The sequence below is a fragment of the Diplotaxodon limnothrissa genome, linkage group LG3, assembly GCF_057381915.1.
Source record: "Diplotaxodon limnothrissa isolate DT_005_m linkage group LG3, D_limnothrissa_male_GT1.1, whole genome shotgun sequence".
In the NCBI taxonomy this organism is placed as follows: Eukaryota; Metazoa; Chordata; class Actinopteri; order Cichliformes; family Cichlidae; genus Diplotaxodon; species Diplotaxodon limnothrissa.
Window position 1 is genome coordinate 19,480,476 of NC_140598.1, and position 18,845 is coordinate 19,499,320.

At 42.3% G+C, this 18,845-nt stretch overlaps 1 protein-coding gene and 1 pseudogene across 11 annotated transcripts in view; both read left to right on the plus strand.

The window, feature by feature from the left end:
• The window catches only part of LOC146634797 (neoverrucotoxin subunit alpha-like), a 120,734-nt gene that overhangs the window by 22,764 nt on the left and 79,125 nt on the right, over window positions 1–18,845 (plus strand). For 9 of the 11 annotated variants that reach the window (XM_085378471.1, XM_085378487.1, XM_085378503.1 and 6 more), the window contains 2 exons: window positions 2,501–2,547; window positions 2,695–3,236. The exons of 1 other annotated variant lie outside the window; for it this stretch is intronic. In XM_085378471.1, the coding sequence (XP_085234597.1) occupies window positions 2,501–2,547; window positions 2,695–3,236 (589 nt within the window). Of the gene's footprint in view, window positions 1–2,491; window positions 2,548–2,694; window positions 3,237–18,845 lie in introns of those variants that run through there. One more of the 11 variants, XM_085378543.1, reaches the window with a different exon arrangement.
• The window catches only part of LOC146634798 (protein NLRC3-like), a 6,455-nt pseudogene continuing 1,026 nt past the window's right edge, over window positions 13,417–18,845 (plus strand).

The following is an 18,845-nucleotide window of genomic DNA, read 5'->3' on the forward strand; positions in this document are numbered from 1 at the left end:
TCAGACACCGCTTCCTGTAGATGTCTTTTATGGCAGGAAGTGGTGCTCCGGCGATGCGCTGGGCAGTTTTCACGACCCTCTGCAACGCCTTCCGGTCCGAGGCAGAGCAGTTCCCGTACCAGACTGTTATACAGTTGGTCAGGATGCTCTCGATGGTGCAACAATAGAAGTTCACCAGGATGTCTGAGGACAGGTGGTTCTTCCTCAGAGTCCTCAAGAAGAAGAGGCGCTGGTGAGCCTTCTTGACCAGCTTGGAGCAGTTGGTCGTCCAGGTGAGATCCTCGGAGATGTGGACTCCCAGGAACTTGAAGCTGCTCACACGCTCCACAGCCGTCCCCTTAATGTGGATGGGGGATGTGGGTCAGCATTCCTCCTGTAGTCCACGATGAGCTCCTTGGTCTTCTCGGTGTTAAGCAGCAGGTTGTTTGTGTCGCACCGCTCAGCCAGACGATCCACCTCCTCCCTGTAGGCGGCCTCATCGTTGTCACTGATGAGGCCAATCACCGTGGTGTCATCTACAAACTTAATGATGGTGTTGGAACCATCAGCAGGTCTGCAGTCGTGGGTGAAGAGGGAGTAGAGGAAAGGGCTCATCACACAGCCTTGTGGTTCATTGTGATGGTAGATGAGCAGTGGTTATCCAGCCGGACATGTTGGGGGCGGTTGGTCAGGAAGTCCAGTAACCATTTGCAGATGAGGGAACTGATGCCCAGGTCTGTCAGTTTCCTGATGAGTTGTGAGGGGTGGATTGTATTGAATGCTGAACTGAAGTCTATAAACAGCATTCTGGCGTAGGTGTTGTTGTTGTCCAGGTGTGAAAGGACAGAGTGCAGTGCGATGGAGACTGCATCCTCTGTGCTCCTGTTCTGGCGGTATGCGAATTGGTGGGGGTCCAGGGTGGGGGGGAGACAGGATTTGAAGTGTGCTAGGACCAGCTGCTCTAAGCACTTAGTGATGATGGGGGTGAGTGCTACTGGGCGGTAGTCATTGAGGCAAGATGGGTTGGAGTTTTTGGGTATCGGGATGATGGAGGTGGATTTGAAGCAGGCCGGTACCACAGCGTGGGCCAAGGACAGATTGAATATGTCTGTGCGCACTCCTGCAAGCACCCCAGAACACGCTCTGAGAACACGTCCGGGGATGCCATCAGGACCTGCAGCCTTGTGGACATTGATCCTGCTCAGCACCGCTCCTACATCGGTGGGGGAGAGAGTCAGAGGTTGGTGGTCTGGCGTCATGTCTGCTTTGGTTGTGGTTGTGGGGTTCCCTCGCTCAAAACGAGCATAAAAGTTGTTGAGCTCGTTGAGGAAGGAGACATCAGAGGATGCGGGGGAGGGTTTGGTGGTCCTGTAGTCTGTAATGGTCTGGAGTCCTTGCCATATGCGTCGGGGGTTGGAGTTGGAGAAGTGTTCGTCTACCTTCTTCTTGTAATGGTGTTTGGCTTTTTTGATGCCCTTCTTTAGATTAGCCCTGGCTGTGCTGTAGGCGTGTGCATCTCCTGACCTAAAGGCGGTGTTGCGGGCCTTCAGGAGGAGACGAACATCCCGGTTCATCCAAGGCTTCTGGTTGGGGTACATGGTGATCCGTTTCTGGGTGGTGACACTGTCTGTGGTTTCGGAGATGTAATCCAGTACAGATGAGGTGTACTGGTCCAGGTCTGTGTGGGTGAACATATTCCAGTCTGTGTTTTTAAATCTGTCCTGGAGCACTGCGTCTGTCCCCTCTGGCCACACTTTAATTGTCCTCACAGCAGATTTCACACGTTGGATGAGTGGTGAATACCTAGGTGCGAGGAACAGGGAGAGATGGTCCGATTGTCCAATGTGGGGGAGGGGTGTGGGTGAAACGACCCAGGTGGAAGATACAGAGGCAGGAAGGAAGTGATAAAAAAGGAGCTTTCATTGTTCGAAATGCAAAACTGTAAAATGATGAAACACAAAGTCCATCAAACAGAAATCCAAAGCAGGCGCAGGAAAAGACGACAGTATATACACTGGGGGCTACCTGCAAACACAAAGACAGGTGGGAGCATAGCACAGGTGCAGATGAGAGAGTTTGGCTGGTGAGAGATGAGCTGATTGGATTATGTGTATGTGTCGGGAATGGTGGCTTTTTGAATTGTTACTGGATGTTATTGCTGATGGTAATTATTCTCAGATTAAGGATTTGGTTTGAGAATTAAAAACTTTGGATTTGTGAAGGAACAGTGGTAGGGCTACTGACTGAAAGCATGTAGCCCTACACACTACACACTACAAAGAAGCATAAACAGAAGAGAAATATAAAGATAATGATGGTCACAGTTTGAATTTAATTCAATACAGGGTGTACTGACAGATCCAGGATCAGTCCAAATCATCAGCAGTTTGATCCATGTATGGATTGAAGTGAATTTGTGAAAATCTGTTGGTCTGTTATCAGTGTCTAACAGTATGTGTATGAGAGCCATGTAATGTCCATGTGTGCATGCTGACTGTGCTGCTCTGACCCTCCTCCTCAGGGTGGAGCCTGCTGGAGTCCGATGGTTGAGACCAGGTCTGAGGAAGTGTAAGTGTGTTTTTAATGGGATTCATGAAAACAAAGCAGCACACATTCAACCATCTTCATCATGTCAGGAGTCATCATCAAAGTGTCAATCAATGAACAGATGATGGATCAATAACTGCAGCTGGATTGTGTTTGTTCTCTCATCAGATTCCTGTCAACTCACAATTGACACAAACACAGTTCACACAAACATCAAACTGTCTGATGACAACAACAAGAAGGTGACACGTGTGAAGGAGGTTCAGTCATATCCTGATCATCCAGACAGATTTGATGTTCATTACCAGCTGCTGTGTAGAAATGGTCTGACTGGTCGCTGTTACTGGGAGGTCGAGTGGAGAGGAGACGTTTATATATCAGTGAGTTACAGAAGAATCAGAAGGAAAGGAGACAGTGAAGACTGCTTGTTTGGATACAACAATCAGTCCTGGAGTCTCAGCTGCTCTGATGATGATGGTCCTCGTTCTGTGTGGAACAATAACAGACAAACATCCATCTCCTCCTCCACCTCCTCCTCTTTCTCTAACAGAGTAGCAGTGTATGTGGACTGTCCTGCTGGCACTCTGTCCTTCTACAGAGTCTCCTCTGACACTTTGATCCACCTCCACACCTTCAACACCACATTCACTGAAACTCTTTATCCTGGGTTTAGTCTCCGGTCTCCTGGTTCCTCAGTGAGTCTGTGCTGAGTTGAGTGTAAAGAGTGTCCTTCAGTTAGAGAAACGCTCTGACAGTTGAGCAGATAGTTCAGTCTGTACATGTTTGTCTCTTTCACACGTTTTCAGATTCATGGATTCAATCAGTTGATGTTTTAAACTGTTCTAAATTATTCATTGTAAACTTCTTCCTCTTCTGTCCTTTAAAGATGGAAGCTTCACAGTGAATATCAGTATGTTGTGTTTCTCTGAAGCTCAGTTCATAACCAGCTCCTCTGCATTTTCAACAAGTCTGAGCTCAATAAAATGAATTGAAATATTTGATTTCTCTTTTTGATAGGATTTTTCCAATGTAATGGGAAAATTCTAGTTAACCCTCACATTTAGATTTACGTTGTTAGAACTTCACTGTATGATTTTTGTATAACCTTTGCATGCATGCAACCCACACATTCTTGCGTTCACCAACAGCCTGGGTTGGAGAAAAGACTGTTGTAACTGAAAAGACACATAGAGTTTGTGTGATGTTATAAAAGGGGCACTGCGACGCCCCGAGGTTGGAATGCTCATTACTATGAACCTGTTATACTTTGATGTGTGCGTGTTCTCTTGCACGCAGTGATAAATTGTTTGACTCTTTCCGTCTTGCAGACTTTATTTACAAAATTCTACGACACCAAGCTTTCTACATGCTCTTATTGTTTCAATCAATTTAAAAAATGTTTCAGATATATAAGCTGAGAATACTGGATCAGTAGTTTTTAATAGAGTTATAACCATGATATGTTTTGTATTGTGATATCATAATGCATGTGACTAATCTAATAAATGGCAAAGAGTGCATTAAACATGTGAAATTGGTCTTGTTATAAGTATGTAAATATTTCTGTATAGCACTGCATATATTGTGTATTTGCTTAGTTCATATGAAACATGAAAACTATCACAAAGGGTAATGGTGATAATGGTGTCATGGTCCCCGTGTCTCTCCAGCTGGCTAATGTTGGGCCGTAGTTTTGTTTTTGTGTGTGTCTCTCTCTTTCTTTTTAACATCACTGCCTTCTACCTGCCTGGGCAGAGCTCATTACTGGGCTCTCGCTTTTGGCCCACCCACCTGCCACTGATTTGTTCCTATGTTTTGTGGCTACTATTTGATGTGGTGGCTCAGAGCAGCTCGTCGCTGGAACGGTGAATGCCCTGTGTTCGTAAAGCCCCGGCTAGTATCAAACTTATGTTTGTAATTTCTGGATGTAGAATTACTTCTTGCTTCCTGGACCTGTTAGTCTGTTTTTCCCTGGATCCCAGTCAATGTTCCCTCTAATATTTCATATGTCTGAGCGAACACACAAACTCCCTGAGCGGTCCCTTGGACCACTGTGAGCAACATTAGATGTGTGCACTGTGGTCACGCCAGCATCGAATCCATCCAAGTTACATGGTTTATTAAAATAATCAAATTACAGCATTTACATTTATGTTAGACTATTTTTAATTAACTGCTTTGGCACTTACAATGAAAATTTAAAATCTTGTTGATGACCTTGTGTAGTATGTCAACACTATTGGAAGTAAAATAACTTGAACTTCCAATTTTGAAAACACAACTTTCTTTTTATTTTTAATAAAGCTCTTGTGACTTGTATTATGAGTCTGAGTCTGTGTTCTGGGAGAGAGTCTGTAACTCTGTCTGCAAAATACAGTATATATGGACCAATGTTGGGCATTTAATTATATAGTTACTTCTTCAAAAAAGTAACTGAGTTATGCAAACAACAAAGTTTTTTGCAGCTGTTTACCTAAAAATGCAGCAAAGGCGTTTTCTTAAATAAACGTTTCAAACTATTTACAGCACAATCAGCTGTTCTGCATCAAATTTGATGCCACACAAATTATTTGTGCCACTCCAAAAAACAATTTCAGTCCACTATGAGATAAAGCAGAACATCAGCCTGATACCTGCAGGCCTGACAACAGGAGATGTATCACTGCTGTAACACCTGTAACATTCAGCCGTCGCCTCATTGTTCTGGCACACACAACAAAACTATTGACTACACTACACACTAACTACACACTAACTACACAAGATTTGCGCTAAACGTCTCACATCTCTCACATCATTTTTATATATTTTATTTTATTTTTACTCTATTTAATTTGTAAAAATGTGTATATACACACACACACACACACACACACACACACACACACACACACACACACACACACGTAGAAAACATTTAGTATACACATCCAGAAATGCATACACTATTATATATTGTACATATATTTATTAGTTTCAGATGTAGCCATTCTTGTATTTTGCTTGTTTACGTTATTGTATTTTGCACAACTCTGTTGCTTGTGAAGCTCACACACAAGAATTTCACTCACATGTGCTGTACCAATGTACCTGCACATGTGATGTGACAATAAAAGTGATTTGATTTGATTTGATTTGACATCTCAAAACACTGCCGTCACTCCTAAAACTTCCCCCTTCCTAAACAATAAATGCCATGTTGCCAGATCATTTTTTGATTGGTCCACATGGTACATTTTTCGACTAATAGGAATGGGTGGGGGTGTTTTGGTTTTGTCTTTGCTCACAGGCTTTCGAGCGTTTTCCTTAAAAAACGCCGTTTTTACCGTTTCTTCCTGCAGTAAATATAAACAACGACAGTATTCAGGAAAACAACCAAACATTGCAGATATTTTTTATGATAACTCCGGTTTTACGTGGCCGATCAACACAATTTAAAAACTGGTATAAAGACCACACTTTTCCCGTCAATTGTTCCGTCTGTCCTGCTCACATCTCCAATGGTTGTACACGTTGTCATTAACGTGGCTTCACTCCACATCAGCCGCTTTACTAGCTAAAACACCGGTGTCGGCACATAAGGACGCTGTCATAGCCTGTCAACCACGTTGATTAGCTGCGTATATACGAATGTGAATCGCATCATTGGCTGGACTGTGGGATAAGGTGGCATCGTTGTAATCCCATACTGGAGCAGCCAGTCACTGACTAACACTGCCAAACAGAATTGTTAAAGTATTAATTTTAATTTCAATTCAGCTTGGATTTTTTTTTTGTGCGCAACACAGATTTTCTCTGCGCAGAGACCGTGCCAGTAGTGCACAATTGCACACGTGCACAGCTTAGAGGGAACATTGATCGCAGTGTGCAGCTGTGTGGACTGGAGCAAGACAGTGAAAAGCGTGAGTGGCAGAAGAGGATTCATGGCAGACTGAGGAGCGTGTCGTGGAGTGCTTCTGAATGGAGAAGAGAGTAGACGAGCTCGCACTGAAGATTTGAGTATGTGGATTAACCCCCCTGTTGTGGAAGTTTTCCATTAAATAAAGCCTGCAGACGAGCGGTGAGCGGTAGCTAACATTCTTTAATCAAAAACAAAGAACAGACAAACCAAATTTCTGGAGAGCCTGCATGATCGCGGGGCAGATGGTCAGCAGAGTCTCTCTGAGCCTAGCATGGCTCTCAGTTAAATACCTTTCACAGGAACAAAAGGCAGTACACAGCTGTCTCACACTCCCTTGCTACCTCCCAGAGTCCTCGAAGAGACAAAAGACTTCCTGTGGAGCTGTCTGCTTCCCCCAACTTCCTTACTAGACCCCCACCATTTGTCTTACTGTATGAGTGTGAGACATGTTAAAATCCAGTGGCACCAAGGCATTATACAATAAAATAATGTGAATGATACATAAATAAAAGAAATTCCTTTCCTATCCCCCCCCCCCCCCCCCCCCCCGGATCCCTGGATCCTGCTCGTCACTTGTATTTACAGTTGCACTTTGGTGATTTGTGCGAATAAACTGTGAACTCTTGTTTTTCAGGCTGGGTCTGCACTTAAATCCATTCAGTCTTGCTTGACACCTGCTAGCGAATCTGGTGGATTTGGTGACAGATTTGTTTTGATGTAGAATATTTAGAAGCTGTGTCATTGTTGTGAAGAACTGTGAAGGTTCTCAGTCATCCAGGTCATCGTAGTCAAAGGAGCTTGCAAAGAAAAGCGTCTGGACTTCCTTAAGTTACTTGAAGACGTTTCACCTCTCATCCGAGAAGCTTCTTCAGTTCTAAGGTCAAATGGTGGAGAGTCCCAGATATAAACCTAGTGGGAGTGACCCCCACAGAGGGACAAAAGGACCCCCTGATGATCCTCTAATCGCCTGAGCCAAGGTGTGAAACTGGGTGTGGGTCCCAATCAGCCAGAGTTTCGGGTGAGTTCATTGTGAAACCTGGCCCCACCTTATCATGCGAATTCCTGAGGTCAGATGGCCCAGGATGTGAGTGGGCGTTAAGGCGTCTGGGAAGGGATCTCAAAACTGGATTATAGATGGCAGAGAGTTGGTGTCGGAAACCCCCGCCTCTGTTCAAAGATGGTCGCTCACAGTGGACATAGATGCTTCTTTCACTCCTCTTTCAAACCATCTGTCCTCTCTGTCCAAAATGTGAACATTGGCATCCTCGAAAGAGTGACCTTTATCCTTAAGATGCAGATGGACTGCTGAGTCTTGTCCTGTGGAGGTGGCTCTTCTATGTTGTGCCATGCGCTTGTGAAGTGGCTGTTTGGTCTCTCCAATGTAGAGGTCTGGGCATTCTTCACTACACTGTACAGCATACACCACATTGTTAAGTCTGTGCGCCAAAACGCCAAAACGGGATGGAGGATACAACACAGTGAAACAAACACATGTATTAAGGTGAATGTAGTTCTTGTTTTTGCTGCCATGCACACACTGGTAAAAACAAACACATATAGTGCACTTAACATGACCTATAATAACTCTGCCTATTTGGGGTTTTTTTTTTACCAGCAGGGGGGTTTGTGTACACATGAAGCCCTCAACATTTGAACCTCCTTGAGGCAGTTAGCTGAAAGGCTTCAAACCCTGATGAAACTTTATCTTGCCATTACTAGGGAAACACAAACTAACACACAATGAACACAGTGTTTCTAGACTGCTGCCTAATTATTTATTACTGTAACACAGAGTATGCACTGCTCTGGTTTCACAATACTGCCCAGCCAGCTGGTGTTTCCTTTTGCAGTGTCTCTACTGTCAGCTTCACTCTCCTTCTGACACAAAAACCCTCAGTCCCAGAACACTGCTGTGAAATCAGAGGGATACAATGAAAGCTTTGAGCTTTTTCAGCATTTCCCTGCAGCTAAGCACTCATGTTTTAAGACTAAGACTCTGAGGAAGGAGAGAAGGACAAAGAAGGTGGGGACAAGGGACTGATGGAAGGAAAGAAGTAAAAGAAGGAGACAACCAAGGAAAATGAGTTGGTGAGATGGAGGGAGGAAAGGAGAGAATAGGAAGTAAAAGGGAGAATGGGAGGACTGAGAAGACGATGAAGGAGTAAAGGAAAGAGGAGAAAGTAAAGGTGTAAGGAGGTATGAAGCAGGGGCTCCTCTTAATGGAAGCATGGCGTTCAGATATTCCTGTCCTGCATCTCACAGGAACATCTGCTTCTCTTTAAAGTGGAGAAACACCTCTGAGCTTCCTCTGAACTGGGGACTCTCATAGAGGAGCGCCGGCTGAGCATGAACCTCAGCCTTCCTCAACTACTACACTGCTGTCAGACAGGCAACGTGAGTTGTATATGGAGCTGGCTCGTTTCTGGTCTGCTTGTTGTCACCTCAAGCCTCCAATTGAATGGAAAAACGTGCGCCATGGTAGAAAATAATCCTCATCAAAATCAAAAGAAATGGAGCTGTCACATCACGGCTGTGACGGCAGCAGCATCAACAAACTAAACTCGGAAAACTTATGAGAGCTTGTCACATTGAGAAATGTGGGAAGTGGAAAGGGGTCCTCTATAGTGATGGGATTTCCGGCTCTTTTTAGAGAATCGGCTCTTTCGGCTCGGCTCACTAAAAAGACCCGGCTCTTTCAGCTCTGAACCGGCTCTTCAGGTTGTTTTGTTGCTTAATTAATTTATTATTAACAATAATATAAAATTATGCACAAAAGGAATTACTAATGTAAAAAAAAGTGGTTTTATTCATATATGTTTATATATAAATATATGCGGTGGCCCCTAGTGACGAAGCACGTACAAACTCCAAAAAGCACGTACAAATTCCAAAGCACATTTCTAGCGTTAACTGAACATCCAAAACAGTGCCTAATTACTATACCTTTCTAATGTGATGTTGTTGTCCCTGGCTCTCTTTCTCTCTCTTTCCCTCCTGCTCTGTTCCTGTGCTACTGCGAGTAGTGATGTGGGGATCGATCCTGAAATATCGATTCCTCTGATACCAATCATTTATGTTGTAGAATCGATTCTCATATTAAAATATTGATAGTTTAGTAATTTAGGGTAAATTTGTAGTTTATCATTAACAGGAACACAGTGGAAAGAAACTATAACATTCGGATTGTCTACATTCAAAGGAACTATTTCCTCTTCCGCCTTTCATAGTCATGTGCGAAACACGGCTGTATAAATGTCTCGCAGCCCCTTTGGTGTGCGCACTCACAACACTGGCTGAGCGTAATTGTGCGGATGTATTTTACCTCCACAAACAGCTGAGACGTAGTTTGTGATACATGTGGCAAAAAAGTGAAGTGCCATACTTGCCAACCTTGAGACCTCAGAATTAGGGAGACATTCAAAAGGGCTGTTGGGGGTGATAAATACATTTTACAGTGTTTATTTATCGGATAAAATACGTTAAATGTCACCCGGAAACAGCGGGGGTGTCCAAATTCAGAGGCTGCTTCCACCTGAGGACCAGGCCTTCGTGGTCTAAAGAAAGCCGGGTAGTACGTCACGAGCTCCCTCGGTGGAGTGAAACTCGGCCGTCTGCTCCTTGGTATCTAAAATATAACCCCGCGCTGGAGCAAACTCGCGACCGTCTCACACTTTGTTTAATGAGTTTTCTGTTTGACGTTTATTCAGCTGTGTGAAAACCCCGGAGGAACCCTCCCGATGGATTAATAAAGTAAAATTTAATTTAATCTAATCTAATAACTTTAATCTCAGTCAAACCGATTTACTCACAAACAAATGAAAAAGCCAAACAATAACATAGAGTTGTGACATTTCCTAAATTTTAGAAACATCAAAGTTCTTCACAAACCATCTTCATCTTTAAAAGAGGAAATTGGGGATGTGGAGTTGACTTTAAGAAGCTGAAGAGTTTCTTCTTCAGAGGAAACACTAATGCTCACATCTCCTCCACAGCTGTAGCTGTAATAAACATTTGTCCTCCATCTACAGGAGCAGTCAGCAGACTATTTGTAAGTTATGATGTTTGATATTCAGGCTGATGAAAGTGTTTGAATTTAAAATAGTTGTAATGTTGGAGCTGTGAGCTGAAACAAATTCAGTCTGATGTGTGGAAACCATCACCTGCAGTTTATTCATCGACTCATTTTCTGCAGACAGAGGTTGTGTCAGATAACATCAGTCCATCTCCTTATTCTACAGCTCAAAATACATCAGTCCTCCTGGAACACGTGCTCTTATTGTGAAAATCCACCTTCTTTCTCAATCAGAGGTGGAGCCCTGACACCTTCCAGGTAGCAGCTCACCTGTCTCTCTGTGCAGCAGGTTTGGACTTGGTTGGTTTGAAGCTGAATTTCAGTGAGGAGCTCAGACTTGTGAGACAAGAGGACTCACTTAAAAGGTTTTTTCATGGAAGTCATTCAGGACCCACAGTGGGCCCACAGACTACGAAGCCTTTGGTTTATTATTTATTGCTGCAGTCAGTGGAACATTTATATAATGTAATATACTATAATATATTATGCATTTACAGCAGTAAAATTATTTAAATGTTCAGACTGTCAAATGTGAAGTTTAGAACAGAACTCACTTACAGTTCATTAAGTTGTAACTGTACTTTTATGTTAATTTGAGCCTGGATTTTTCCATTTGGATCCATGTAGTTAATGACACTTGAAAATCAGGACTTTAATTAGTGATGGGCGATACCACTAATTTCCTTTCCGATCGAATACCAAGTAAAATTCAGGGCGGTATCGACGATACTGATCCGATACCGATACTTTGTACAAAAACTTTAATCTTTTATTATATCTCAAATTATAGCGTCATAATGATTACAGGACATCAGATTACTTGTTCTTATCACTTAATAATGCAGAATTCATCGTACAGGAATTTTAAAAAAAACTGAAGTTGTGGCTATTTGAACACCTTGCATGCCTGCAACACTAAAGGACTCCGTGAGAGACGTCTGTCTCGCGCTAGCAGCACTTGTCCCTGTCCACTCCTCCTCTTCAGTTCGCCTCAACATACACTTGTCATATTCTGTGATATGATTTACTCTGATGTGTTTGACAAAGTTAGTGGTGTTGCCACAACACCTCACTTTCTTGCCACATGTATCGCAAACCACGTCTTGGCTGTTTGTGGATGTAAAATATGTCCGCACATAACTACCATTACGCTCAGCCAGTGTTGTGAGTGCGCACGCCAAGGGACACATTTATACAGCCGTATTTCACACATGACTATGAAAGGCGGAAGAGTAAGTAGTTCCTTCCAATGTAGACAATCCGAACGATATAGTGTCTTTCCACTGTAATCCTGTTAACTATAAACTACAAATTTATCCTAAGTTATTAAAATATCGATATTTTAATGTGAGAATCGATTCTAGAACATAAATGACTGGTATCGGAGGAATCGATATTTCAGGATCGATCCGCACATCACTAACTGTAATCCACAGTGAGAACGTCTTCCATCAACATTTTTCTGAATCCTCTAAATTCCTGATTGTGATAGATTTAAGTCCAATCTGACCACATAAAGTTACACAACCACAAATTATCAGTGTGAAATTAAGTTCATTGAAAAACAAAGAGCTCTTACTGTGAAAATCTGCCTCCTTGCCCCTCCCACCTGCCATGCCTCAGTTAGAGTCCCGCCTCCTTCCAGGAAGCAGCTCACCTGTGTGTCTGTGTTTAGTGTCCAGGTGTGGAGTGGAGCTTGTTGTTGGTGTGTGTTTGAAGAAACTGTAAGTTTGCTTTATTTCCTTCTTTAATAGTTTATCTTTATGAACTTTACTGTTTGTTCTGCTCATGTTTTATTTCCGTTCTCTCCAGTTTGTAATGTTTTCCTGGCTAACATCAGCTGTGTGCAGCTTAGTTCCTGCACAAACAGCACAAATCTGCCGCTCCATAGTTCACGGTAACGGACTCACAGCTGGACCAACGAGGCCGAGTGTGTCCGCCGTTTTGAGCTACGTTCGTGTTTGTGTACATATGTATAATTTGTACTTTGTTTGTACTTATAGTTTGTACTTTGTGAGTTAGCCTTTACCATCACTGTGATTAATATTTACAAACGAGACACCTGCCAGAGCTTGAACGCTAAGGTAGCCAGACAGCATCCTAATGCTAAGAGCTCTGAAAGACACAAGTTAAAAATCTATTTGAGCGCTTTGTGAATGAGAGCAGCAGAGTTAGTTAATGGTCAGATGGTTACAGAAAAAGCAGCAGACTTTGTAAATTATGATTTATTCTAGCTGTAACTTAAACATGACATGACAGGAAGTGATGCCTTAACGTTCAGCTGTCTTTGGATTTTCTTCAGGAAATTTAGTTGCAGCTGTGAAATAAGGCCGACTGTGAGGAGGAAGTGTAATATGAAACAGGAAGCCTGTAAAAGCTGAAGTCACAGTGTCAACATGTCAGCAGAAAACCTCACCCATGACTGCTTCATCAACATGGAGCTCTGAGTGTTTATTAAAGGATCATTGTGTGAAAGACGCTTTAACACAGCTCACTGCAGCCTTTAGCTGTGAGCACACAGTGTCTCACGTTCACATTCACTTTACTGTTAAATACACTCATTAACTTTAAACAGCTGCTGTTATCAAGTGAAAATAGCAAAGATGTCAGGACTGGGCTGAGTCCCAGTGTTTCAACATCCTAGTAACTTCTCAGACAGTCAAAACTCATCAGAGCTTCTCATTATCATCAGGACAGATTTGGGTCAATATCATTTCACATTTCTGTGTCATCATCCATCAAATGTTGACACATAGTGGGTTTGTCATTCTCTTAGCTGACACTGAGATGAAGCAGGAAAGAAGCAGCTGATATTTGGACAGCACACAGTTGATGTGCACATGAATGATTTGTGTTTCCTCTGCAGGTGAAGGTAGAACGTGTGTGTGTGAGCTGATGTGGATGTGAATTCGGAAGCATGGATCAGTGTGAGGACAGAGAGGAGGGAGTCCCTCCCTCTAAAACCATTCAGAGGTGAGATGACCATCTCTAACTGTCCATGACTCTTCTCCATGTCACAGCTCAGCACTCACATCACTGCACATCACTCACAGGGACCAACCTGGACCTCCACCCATTTGTGTGTCCTTAAAGAGTGATCCATCTAAAAATGAAGCCATTAGATTTAAAGTCCAGCCTGTGTCTGCAGCAGAGAGGTGAGCTGTTACTAACACAAACTATTTGATGTCAGTTTGGTGTCTGATTTAAATCAACTGCTTGTCTTTGTTTCCCGGTTTCTAAACTGGATCTCAAGGGAAGTCACTGAGCGAGGAATTCCTTTATTCTCTAAAACATGTGCAACATGTACATTTAAACTCCTGCTGCTCACAGTAAGCCCATCAATAGTCCTGCACAGTGTTAATGACTGTGTTTACCTCTGGGTGGCGTTATGTTCTTACACTGCCAACACTAGCTTGGCATTTCCTTCTGCTCAAGCTCAGTGTGCAAACCACTTTGTCTTTGGGATGAGGAAGGTCCAACGGACCGTGGATACACTGTTCTTTCAATTGTGTAACAGTTTTTATTGATTGTGGACTTGTATCAAATTCTCTTGTTCAGCACACATGCCAGCCAGCTTTCCATCTGACTGCACACTCCTCTCATGTCGACCTCACTATAGGAACGGACCACACCTCCACCACAGAAGGTATTCTAAGTCTTTATCAGCTTTTTTTTCCCTTCTAACAGGATCCATACGACACCCGCTGGACCTGAACCTGATCCCAGCTGTGTGTCCCTAAACAGTGGCTGGTCTGCAGATCGTCCCATTAATTTTAAATTCGAGCAGACATCTGTTGCAGAGAGGTGAGCTATTCGTAACTTGAACTCTTTGAGAGCTGATGTAACCGCTTGATGTTGTTGTATATACACTGCAGTGCAAAGACATCATTCAATCACTCAATCCCATTAAAACTGTCTCTTAAAAATAAGTCTTTGGTTTCCAAGCAACTAAAAATCCACTTTGGCGAACAGGAAGTGATCAGAGGGTCTGTCCCACCACCTGTCAGTCTCACCAAACATTGACCATAGATATTATTAATTAGATTAAATACAGTAAATAATAGTCTTATTTGGACACTATTGAAAGGGAATACTGTATAATACAAATTTTGGAATAAATGACATATATGATTGCAAAAAAATCTAAAAAAAAAAGAAAGAAAAACACATCTTAGAATAGGATCTTAATGCATATAAATGAATATTTGATTAACCCATTAATTAAATGCATAATTAATACATTGATATAGTTAATTAAATATGTGAACTATTGTTAATATAGTGACAAGTTCTTGACACCAAACTACATACTAGTTTCATTAATAAACCAAGCTCTTTGCATGAGGTTTTGAAACTGCTCAGAAAAGACTTCCTTAGCAGGGACAGTGAATTTATTTACAAATGCAGAAACATTGTAACCAACAGTTCCAAAAATGTGATGTCCACTAATCCCAGCTCCCAGTGCAGTGTTCCAAATGCAAAACACACTGCACAGATTCTCCTGCACTATTTACAAAAAGTTTCTTGAGCTCTCTCTAATTCCGATGGTTTCTTGGATTTAAAGCAAAACATAGGTAAGTACACTTCACACAATGAGGTCTTAATTTACGAGCTGGGTTTAAACTGACTGGTTGTCACACAACAATCCAGCATCAACTGAAGCTAAACAGAAAATAACTAAACAGAAATCATATTTATTGATCAGCTCTCCTATAAACCTGAAACTTGCTGAATGAAAAACTGCTGGAATCAGATGTTATCTGCCAAACAACAACTGCATCATGCAGACACACTCAGCTCCGTCAGTTTGCTGCCCTGGTCAGATTTTCTCCTGCTACATACCACAGCTCCTTAAAACTATTCACAGTGAAACTCTGACATCTGTCAGCATCACAGCTTACCTCTGCAGCCAGCGTCTATTGTTCTGTTGTCTCAGCATGTTCTGTGGATTTATGGGCTGGTGTTGCTGGCCAGATGTCCTCGTACAGGGGAGAAAATAAATTATTCTAACACCATCTCAACATTTCTGTTATGTTATATATTATTATGTCAGCAGATGGCATTCTTGTACTGCTGATGATCCACTGAGTTATAAAAGCTGCAGGTTCAGACATGCACAGCTCAAAAATAAATGAGCTCTACAGGAAAGATGCTAATTTTGTCTCCACCGATCAATCAGTTTTATACGTTTTATAGATCTGCTCAACAGCCTGCGAACTTCTGTTGGTCCAGATTGTGGTTCAGACTGTGCTTGAAAAATGAAGTTATCGTGAGACATTTATTCATATTCATGATTTGTTACATTGATGATCTGGATGCAGCATAAAAGTATTCTGCTAGAAACTCAACAATAAATATTGTGTGAATCTCAGATCTTCTAGAAGCTGACCTGGTCATCTCCTGAGTCCAATTCTTTAATTACAAAGTGTGTTTAAAAACTTTATCAGCCAAATCTGATACTAAACCTAACTTTGCTTTGACTAGAAGGAATATTATTTACATTAATATCAGTACTTTCTATCACATTTTCAAAACGCGCTTGCTACTTTTTATTTGACAGTCAGAGGAGCTATCGTTTGATGTCATTGTGCTCCTTCAAACAGCAAAGTAGTTTAGCCTTAACAGTAACACATGAAAGGGAATCATAATACTGCATTAATCACCAACGGTTATCACATATAGAGAGATGAGGCTGAAGAGTCTAAACCAGGCAGTGTCTGCAAGATTGAAAGCTAAATTTAGTTAGAGATGGGGACAAATGTAAGACAGACAGGACAGGAGAGGAAGAACAGAGGTTGTAGTTACAGGTAGGACTGCATTTGATGGAAACAGGAAGTTTAAAGGGAAAAGGATGGAGTGCCCACTACAGGTCAGGGACGAGTTCTTGCCCCAGTGGAAGAGTTCAAGTATCTCAGGTCACGGTTGGCTTACATCAGGTGTAGCAGATATTCATATGAATTTTAGCTGATGATGCTGAGATTCATTGACTGAATTCCACCTTTATCCCAAGTTTAAACCATCTAGAAAACCGACAGGATAAACAGTGTACTGTGAGTGTAGAGGATTAAATCAGCCAGAACAACTCATAAAGCATCTGCTTACAGCTGGTTGAATTCAGTTGTTTACATCCACAAAGAGCAGCAGGTCAGCTGATCACAGCCTGTTCACTAAGAAAATCTACCGGAGCTCTCAATAGAATTTATTGCAAGTTATGATTCTTTTCCCCGCATTGAGCCATACCAACCAATTTTAGGTTCCCCCACCTTCTGAATCCACTTTAACCTCTGACTGTGCTCATTTTCCATTTTAGGTGGGGACGCAACAGAAAATAGCTTTTTTCTCTCTCTGTTGATGTTCAATAACCCAGCGGTGGGTTCCTGCAACAGCCTCTGATGTTAATTGGCAGCCTTTTATACACTGCTGATAATTGGCCCTAGAGCCATTCCATTATCTTCGCTTACATACTAAACTAAACTACACACAATTCTGATGTAATAGCTTTTCTTAATGTCAAGCCAAAACTGTAGACATAATTACAAGAATTACTGTTTATTGAATAACATATTTTCCCACTTGGCTTACCGACAACAATCAACAATAAAACTAAAATGGCTATTCAATCCCCTCTTTGATCACTTGGTGCCACAAGGAACCTTAAAAGGATGTTCAGGATTCCTTGGGACTATTATGGCTGATAGGCAGAAAACTTCTTGATCTGTTCTGTGCTTGAAGTAATTCTTTATGATTCCTCCACAGGTTGGACCAGGAGAGTTCAGAGGTTCCCAGTGATCAGTCTGCCCAGCACCATCAAACACACATGGACTCCATATTTATGGTCTGTACATGTACAACAACTACTTTCACATCTATTCTGTTCACAGTCATCTCCATGATGCTCTTTGTAGACCAGTGGATTGTCAGTGTGCCCAACATGGATCTGATGTTTGGCTCCATGACTTCAGTCTAATTGGGTCATACATAAAGTATTCTGTTTCAGCTGCTGGAGGACAACATCATTACTTTTGTGAAAGACGAGCTGAAGAAGATCCAGAAGGTTCTGACTACAGATTACCCAGAATGTTTAGAGAGTCAGAGGGAGGATGATGAGCAGAGGAGGAGCAGCAGAGAGGCATTTGTGAAAATCACACTAAACTTCCTGAGGACAATAAGGCAGGTGGAGCTGGCTGACCGTCTCCAGAGCAGTAAGACAATTTCTATGAAGATTTAAGCTGCTGGATAAGTGAAACATTTGCTAATGTCTAAAAATATGTATTCAAAAAATATTCATATTGACTTTTTAAAGATGAACCAATATTTTTTATTTTATTTAGAACTTTATGGTGCAGTTTGCCAACATAATCTCAAGTCTGTCTTGAAGAAGAAGTTCCAGTGTGTGTTTGAGGGGATTGCTAAAGCAGGAAACTCAACCCTTCTGAATCAGATCTACACAGAGCTCTACATCACAGAGGGAGGGACTGCAGAGGTCAATGATGAACATGAGGTCAGACAGATTGAAACAGCATCCAAGAAACCAACCAGACCAGAAACAACAATCAGACAAGAAGACATCTTTAAAGCCTCACCTGGAAGAGATAAACCAATCAGAACAGTGCTGACAAAGGGAGTGGCTGGTATTGGGAAAACAGTCTTAACACAGAAATACACCCTGGACTGGGCTGAAGACAAAGCCAACCAGGACATCCCGTTCACATTTCCATTCACTTTCAGAGAGCTGAATGTGCTGAAAGAGGAAAAGTTCAGCTTGGTGGAACTTGTTCATCACTTCTTCACTGAAACCAAAGAAGCAGGAATCTGCAGCTTTGAAGACTTTCAGGTTGTGTTCATCTTTGATGGTCTGGATGAGTGTCGACTTCCTTTGGACTTCCACAAAACTGCAATCCTAACTGACCCTAGAACAGTGGTTCTTAACCTTGTTGGAGGTACCGAACCCCACCAGTTTCATATGCGCAGTCACTGAACCCCTCTTTAGTGAAAAATAAAATATGATATTTTTCAAATTCAAGACATAGATATGTTTTTTACTGGTGCACAAAATGAGCCGTGCATGTCACGGCGGAGGCTCTGCCGAACCCCTGAGATCGACTCACCGAACCCCTAGGGTTCGATCGAACCCAGGTTCAGAACCACTGCCCTAGAAAGTCCACCTCAGTGGATGCGCTGCTGATAAATCTCATCAGGGGGAGAATGCTTCCCTCTGCTCACCTGTAGATAACCACACGACCTGCAGCGGCCAATCAGATCCCTCCTTACTGTGTTGACATGGTGACAGAGGTCAGAGGGTTCACTGATCCACAGAAGGAGGAGTACTTCAGGAAGAGATTCAGA